Source organism: Carex rostrata, chromosome 13 (assembly GCF_964058835.1).
Source record: "Carex rostrata chromosome 13, lpCarRost1.2, whole genome shotgun sequence".
NCBI classification, from domain to species: Eukaryota; Viridiplantae; Streptophyta; class Magnoliopsida; order Poales; family Cyperaceae; genus Carex; species Carex rostrata.
The window spans coordinates 2311525-2319603 of record NC_135930.1 but is presented as its reverse complement, the minus strand read 5'-3'; the positions used below and the strand labels follow the sequence as shown (position 1 = coordinate 2319603).

Sequence of the window (8079 nt, the reverse complement as noted above, 5' to 3'; positions counted from 1 at the left end):
CAAAAATTGTTGTAACTTGATCCCTCCTCATATATGTATGTGTATATGTATATGTGTATGTGTATGTCTGTGTATATGTATATGTATATGTATATGTGTATGTATATGTCTATATATGTATATATATGTATATATGTCTATATATATATATATATGTATATAGGAGTTGGCTACGGTGCTACTCGTACCATAGAGGGCCTCCGTGCAATGGTTTAATATTTGAGTTTTCAAACTCCTAACGGTTCGGATCGACCATTAAGATTTTGAAAACTCAAATATTGAGCCGTTGCATGGAGGCCCTCTATGCTACGTATAACATATTAGCATTTTCCTATGTATATATATGTATTCGGTTTATGTCTCTGTAACTGTGTTGTTATCGTACACGGTTTATTAAGTCTTGCACAAGAAATTTTGACTAAAATTTTGACTACAGTTACACGGCAGGTTGTTGTAACCTTTATTTGAGGTGTGACAATACATCTCCAACTGGCACAGAGGATATGCGTTCTAGAAGCTCTTGCAAGAGCGATGGTGTATTTCGCGTTAGATTACTGATGAGTAACTCTTTTTACAACCACTGATTAAATCCAGATTCTGGTAGTGTATGACAACATAAGAAGTAAATCTGACAACATCTATCAGGAAAAAAGAGCAAGGTGGCCAGGAAAAAGTAAAATTTATCCTTACTGCACCAAACGACCACCACATAACAAATTTATTGATCACATTAGAAGTCTCAAGGAAAGTTAAACAAGATCAAGCGCGATTCTCAACAAACCGATTAACACAACATATAACAAAAATGAATTGTTCTTAATACTTCTCTATCCTCCATTTAATTGTGCCCAACAAGAGCAAGGCTCAGTCGTGCCTTATTATGTCTCTGCAACTGTAGTCAAAATTTTAGAATCAAGAAATGACAGTGAATGTGTGATAAGAAGATCTTTCTATGTGAAGCTTTATAACCTTGGAGTAGACTTGGAAGTAGACATCCATGTCATTTTCTTATTTTCTTATTTTGTCTTCTTTTTGTTTCTCGAGATATTTAGTTATACACTTATATAGTGTGGATTTTAGTAGAAAGAATTTTGTTGCAATAGTACCTTGAAACAATTCTACCGAGGCTTCCTGACCACAATGAAGTACATTGGTGTGAAGATCTCTTTCCTGGACAAAGTGCATTTGTGTCAATATTTGAAAATCATTGAAATACCGATTTAGTGTTTCCCACATCTAAATTTCTGTTCTCTTAAAGATGCTCAAACTAATGAAATGTGAGCAAGCCGCCTCGAATAATTGAGGGGAAGATTGGAGAATGACATATAGTGAAATGTTTTACAGCAAGGCTGCAAATGTGATACTTTTCATTTTAGGTACCATAATATTTAATTATTGTTTCGGAGTACATAAATTATTTACTACAACTATCAAGGACTTACTTTCCTCCCTCTACAAAATCAAAGTTAAAAGACTTACTTTCCTCCCTCTACAAGGCCCTCAGCTGCTTTCTCTAGGAAGGATGAGACTCTCTCGCTCCCTTCAGGTGCCAGCTTTATATATTCCAATGTCTTCACCTGTAAACAAAAACAAACAAGTTTTCTTCATCTCCTTATAAATAACAAGAAAAAAAATAAAGCCAGATTTTGATTGGATTATGAAAATTGTGAGATGCTATTTGCAAATATAAAAAATGGGATGATATTTGCAAATAATAACCGACAATAATAAAGAAAAAAACATAGATGATGTGGGTTTGTACCAAAGTGCGAGTAAAGAGGCGGCCGATAGCAGTCAATCGAAAATTTAAAAGAGAATAGTGGCTCCTATCCAATGGCAAGTACCAGGGCACTGGAGATACTTCCGCAAGATTCTTCTCCCAAACAACCTTTAACCAAATATTATAGAATTACACAAAAAAATTTGAACACTTTTCATATGTTTTGCTTTTGTCTTTGTGTGCTATTTAACAGGAATACTACATTAGGACTATTTGCATACTGTTACATGTATCTAACAGTATTCAAGCTACAACAATGACTAAGCAGGACTAATATTCTACCAAGGCATACACCAATGACATTAAGTTTAAGACTCATTCAAGCTAAAACAAATAAGCCCCTAAAATGCCAAAGGAAAGAAAATGGAAAAATATTATCTAGTACTCAGTTGCTAGTGGGCTAACCTCAAATCCAGCACCAATGGCAGCTTGAAGGCACTGTTTAGTGCTTCTGATAACAGGAAGGCCATTACCAAGTTCAATCTCATCCTTTATCTTTTGGTGTACAGGGTTTGTTGCATCATAATTTTCAGTTAAGCACCACTCATTGGCTGCAAAGCATTCGCCAGGCTTTAACACACGGTATATCTCCTTGTAGCACCCCATCTACAACAGATTAGTAGACATTACAGGATAATGTACAATTATTTTACTGTTCTGCATTGACTGGAATAGAAGCATATCCCTGTGGTTATTATTTTTCTTTCTTACATTCTGGTACATCAGGTTATAGAATCTTACATGAGATTCAAATACCTAGAATGATACTTTTTAAATGATGCTGGCTACGGCATGTAACATGCTAGTGGTTAGTGCAATCATGTTTCCCAAGGTTAGTGGTTTGCGCATAAATTTCTCATATTAAAATTTAAATCATGTTGCCCAATACATTTATAATTTTGCATTTGCAAAAAACACCCAAAACTAACATGACTCTAAAATTATTAACTTTTCTTTAGTTCATGAACATCAACATACTTTTATTTCATTTAGAACTCATTTTGGGTCAGTAAAAACTACCTTCTCAACCATCTAATTCTCTGGATAGGATAAAATAAAGGTGTCTCCTGCAAGCAACTTTCTTCTTAATTTTTTCATTGATTTTCAAATTAAACATGTTCTAGATAAGAACTGTAACATAAGTGGTTTTTATAATTAAAAACAAGCTCATGTGGGAAATGAGAGAGATGATAGAAATAATTTTTTTTACCAGGTCGGACGCATGGCAAGTGGAATCTGTTGCATAAACCGCATCATAGGTGTTGTCAGGGAAAGGCATGTTCATGAAATCTGCCTGAAAAAGTAATACAAAGAATATTTCGAGATGTAAACAATTATATAAAATTACAAACTTTTGAGCATTACACTAGACGAATTATGTAAATTAAATTGGCGAATCTTCATTACAATATACAAAGGAAAAATTGTACAGAACAAAACTTGTACCTTAACAAAGTCACAAGTTTGACCCAGCCCAACAGAATTATTCAGTTCCTATTTCACAATAGATATAAAATTCCAAGTTAACTGATGCTTCACATGGAAAAAAAGAAACAAACAAACAGGAAAATGTTTAGTAAAGGAAACGTTAATCATACCTTACCCCTCGAAATTTGGTATTCATTATTATTCAGTCCAGTAACTGATGCACCACTGCAATAATTTTTTGATTTCAGATATGTGACAGTAATACAGCAAGAACAGTTATATAAGATCCAACAAGCTATGAGAAGAAACATACATAATCCTCTTTTCTACCTAAGAATAAACTGGTAAAAGATTAATTCTGTGTTACTCCCTGCTATACCGCATGCATGTCTATAAATCCCCTAAGATTCAAGAACTTGTACCTGAATCTTGCAATCTCTCTAAGTGGGCCTCCAATGCCACATCCCACATCCAAGACCTACATATGAAGTCATAATAGCAGACCAGTATTAATTTATTGCCATGGAATCATAATGAAATTTAAACATTTAATGTCAACAAGGAAAAAAATTATAAAATTACTATACCTTCATTCCTGGTTTTAATCCAAGGTGTAGTGCAAGCAAGTGTTCATGCCTTTTTATGCTCTCACGTAGAGTTTCACCTTTCCATCTAACATAATATCAAAGTACATAAGTCACCACACTCTACTATGTCATGGGGCTAACACTAGTGTACATATCATATGAAAAAATAAAAAAAATAAAAAAAAGATTATGAAGTTTTCTTTTCTTATTTGGTGCTTTATTTTTGCAAATTATGTAGGAAATCTTAATTATTTGCATGATCACGTGGTATTTCTCATAGTGCCAATTTAAAATATATCTTAGTACCCGGCTTATGAACTAAGAAACCAACATATATGGTCTAGTGTTGCTTTTCCATTAAATTTGGACTTAAGAAAAGGCATTATATACAAAACAGTCAACATTTGCAAATATAAAAAATGTAGGGTGGTATATGCACATATCTGGAATAGATGTATACTAGCATCATACATGATAAATGTTAGGTAAGCTTCGCAAATACTGTCAGATGTTGGCGACTAAGTTGTAAAAGAAAAACTTAGTTTCAATAAAGAGAACATAGTTATGACCTGTGAGCAAAGTGGAAGGATTCACCCCAGCCATATTCATAGAAGCTGGTTGCAAGATCGTAATACTTGTTAGCCTGACAATTAGAAAGAAAAAAAAATGAGATAGATATGCCTACAAGGATTCAAGTTCAAAGAAAGATACAGTTTATAAAAATAAACCAAGTAATTAGGTTATAATCTAAATTGCTGTTGAGAATTAATTGTATCAATTACTGCAATTCGATAGCCATTTCAATAGAAAATAAAAGATGTAAATAATCACCATGTCAGCGTAGTTGGATTTTCTTGTTTCCTCATCACCTCCATAGGAAGTATGATACTTCTCATATCTAGAAGTACAGTTCAAATACTCGGAAGTTAAAATAACTTCATAATTTAGCAAAACAAAGTCATAAGATTACAAAACTGTTCTCATTGTTCCAGAAGAATACGTACAAAATGCCATTCTAAATAATGAATTTGCACAAAAAAAATTCTATATGCAGCACTCCCTATCAAATTATACAGTTCTACAATTTATCCCAATTTCAAGTCCAATTTTTTTTCTAAATTTCAAATAATTAAGTTATCTATGACAATAAAATTATATTTGAGATTGAGAACAAACTGAAACCCTTATATTAAATCACGCAGTCACAAATTTTACAAAAACAAAGGTGCATATATTTTATTTTGTGCCTTAATTGGAAAGGGTTATTATTTTTTTCTTTTCTTTTTTTTGATAAATAAATGAAACTACAAGTAGAGGTGTCAGTGGATACCGTATAGGTCGGGTAGAGATATTTTCATACCCATACCAACTTCAAATTAGTCTTATTCATATCCTACTCTTAACCATTGATGAGCTTATCCATACTCTACCCCTTACCCATTGAGATAATGGATAACAAAATGAATAATGTAATTAACGAATAAATATAATAAATAAATATACAATTTAACCCAAATATAATAAATAAATATAAATACATCATGTACCCTAATATGACAAAATATAAAAAACTATAAATTAGCCCATTTATAAAAAAAATTCATTATTGGAAAAACTATAAATTTTTAATTAAACTAAACTATAAAATGTTATAATAATCCATTTTGATTTAAAATAAAAATATAAAATTTTGGATAAATAAATTTTATCATAATTTTCTAAATATTAATTATATGAAATGTAATGTAGATCAATCTAATCATGATAATAAATTTATCTATCTATATATATTAAACTTATCACATATAATTTTATATTTATTAATTACCCTAGCTATAGGGTAAAGGATATGAAATAGCTTTTAACCATACCTTTACCGAATAAGCTAATGAAATTTATTTTCTTACCCATGCATATATACCCGATAAGCTAACAAAAAAGACCTTAAACCCCTAACTATGAGATGTGTTTCCATCCAAGGGAGAAATGTAAAGATACAAAAGGTAAAAAACAATCTTTTTTAAGGCATGATTGTCTAAATTATGTAAATCAGCAAACAAAGGGCTGTAACTTTACTATCCTATATCAATAATAAAAATATATATATATTCCAAAGACTTAGTATATATTAAAAGTTGGAGTGCAAGTGCTACCTACAAACTTTACTCTCTCAAAATATTTTGAAAAAATAAAATATCAAAGATAAGAAAAAAAAATAATTAATTTACTGTTCCGCAGCGGATTTAACGTCATCCTTAGAAATTTTTCCTCCTAATCCAGAAGCAAGATCCAAAGCCCCTGCCTTTGACATTGTATGATTGTTCTGCATAGAATCGAAGAAACCAACTTGTTTATAACAATACAATAGTATAATTTGTTGATTTTTTATATAGGTCAAACAGTCTAAAAGCAACCAAACAATGGGTCAATATATAGCACCTTTAAACAAATGATGGAGGATTGCATTATTTGCACGGTTGATGGTGGTAATAGTATAGTACTGTAGTAAGGTAGTTAGGTAGCTATATATATAGTAACTTAAAAACTGAGTTGTAAAGGTAGTAATAGTATATGTAGTACAGCAGTAAGGTACTTAAGTAGGGAAATAAATCTGCTGTTTCCAATAACAGGAACCTGTTATTCTAATTCCAACCGTTGAGATTTGCGCATGAAAAAGTTTTTTCATTCAGATTCGCGCATTGAAAAATTTGAACAGATGGGATCAGAATAACAAGAACCTGTTATTCCCTTGGAATAACAGCTGATTTATTTCCCTTAAGTAGCTATAGGAACTTAAAAACTGAGTTATGAAATTTGTAATAATATAGTACACTAGTAAGGTACTTAAGAAGCTATATAGGAACTTAGAAACTGAGTTGTAAAGGTTGTAATATTGTAGTACTGTAGTAAGGTAGTTAAGTAGCTGTATAGAAACTTAAAAACTGAGTTGTAAAGCTTGTAAAAGAGTAGTACAGTAGTAAGATTGTAATATTGTAGTACTGTAGCAAGGTAGTTAAGTAGCTGTATAGAAACTTAGAAACTGAGTTGTAAAGCTTGTAAAAGTGTAGTACAGTAGTAAGGTTGTAATATTGTACTACAGTAGTAAGGTAGTTATTACCTTTGACAATTTGTCACCAACCTTAAGAAAACAAATAATAGAGGATTAACAAATAATTTACCGACACTGGAGTGAACTAAATCGAGGAACAACAGTATCAAATGCAAGGTGACAGGGTCCAATTAAGTTTCAAAAGAGATATTTGGAGTATAGAATGATGTGAATATTGTTAAACCTGAAATAAATCTGATGGTATTCCGATCCCAACCATTCAAAATTTTCCATGCACGAATCTCAAGAAAGAAAGTTTTTCTTACATGCATCTCAATGGAAATTAACGGTTGAGATCTGAATAACAGGTTCCTGTTATTACTTTAGAATAACAGCAGATTTATTTCCCATTAAACTAGGACAAAGATTAGGGAGATAGAGAGAGACTTGACAGCTACTTTGTCAAGGTTTCGAGAGAGAGAGAGCTTACAAGAGAAAATGGAGATTGTTCAAATTATGTCTGGGATTGAAAATTTCAGTCTATTTATTAAGGTCTGCTTGAGATTAATTAATGCGATATTAAAAAAACTGTTGGAAATTTGATATGTCATTCTATCCTGTAACTGTAATGACTCTCAAGATTTTCTGTGGCCCTCACAAATATACAATATAGCGTGTATATAAACGCAAGTACAAGTTTAACCAGTGTTGTAAAAAACATCCGTTTAGGCCGATTAGTCGTTGGTGGTGACCAAACCGTTACGGATTTTTCCGATTAATCGACCGATTATTTCCAACTTTTTTTTTCGATTAAAGGCCTGAGCCCATTTCATTGCAGAAATTTTAAGTTACAAAATATGTCTGGATTTAGGGATATCTCATAATCAAAATGATACCCCTCGATAGAAACTGAAACCGCAATATCCTAACATGCACAGCATAATCCCAACAGAAATGATAAAATCTATGTCTAAGCCACAACAGGGCAGATTCTAAGCCATTCACAAGTGCTAAGTAACTAGTTAGCAAAACAGAATTTAAAACAGCAAAGCAGATTTTAGCGCTAATCATTTTCTTCAGTTGCTTCCCCTCCATACACCACCATCAAGTAATAATCATCCGGGTGCCAGCTGCTGATAGGAATTTCATCCGTGTCGATAGGGAGCCAGAGGGCTGTCAGTGCTTGGAGTTCTGGCTTCACATTACCTGTCCAATAATGAATTAAGGAGAGAATT

At 32.2% G+C, this 8079-nt stretch overlaps 1 protein-coding gene across 2 annotated transcripts; it reads right to left on the bottom strand.

Moving 5' to 3' along the window:
- Positions 1 to 690: 690 nt before the first annotated feature.
- Positions 691 to 6147, bottom strand: LOC144564743 (cycloartenol-C-24-methyltransferase 1-like). 2 transcript variants are annotated; one of them, XM_078314346.1, is made up of 13 exons: positions 6024 to 6147; positions 4627 to 4693; positions 4365 to 4438; positions 3796 to 3880; positions 3631 to 3686; positions 3379 to 3433; positions 3227 to 3274; positions 2991 to 3074; positions 2186 to 2386; positions 1763 to 1888; positions 1480 to 1577; positions 1107 to 1170; positions 691 to 892 (listed from the first exon to the last, which is right to left on the bottom strand). In XM_078314346.1, exons 1-12 carry the CDS (start codon positions 6122 to 6124, stop codon positions 1119 to 1121), a joined length of 1047 nt encoding a protein of 348 aa, XP_078170472.1. In that variant the 5' UTR covers positions 6125 to 6147; the 3' UTR covers positions 691 to 892; positions 1107 to 1118. The 2 variants fall into 2 exon arrangements, with proteins under 2 accessions (XP_078170472.1, XP_078170471.1); XM_078314345.1 differs by having other exon boundaries at positions 691 to 886.
- Positions 6148 to 8079: the final 1932 nt, after the last annotated feature.

Excerpts from the sequence above, each read along its gene's own strand:
- LOC144564743 (XM_078314346.1), bottom strand. The coding sequence starts at position 6,124 with ATGCAGAACAATCATACAATGTCAAAGGCAGGGGCTTTGGATCTTGCT. Across the intron at positions 4,439-4,626 it reads AATCCAACTACGCTGACATG|GCTAACAAGTATTACGATCT; the intron begins GTGATTATTTAC and ends TCTAATTGTCAG. Across the intron at positions 3,434-3,630 it reads AGAGAGATTGCAAGATTCAG|TGGTGCATCAGTTACTGGAC; the intron begins GTACAAGTTCTT and ends AAATTATTGCAG.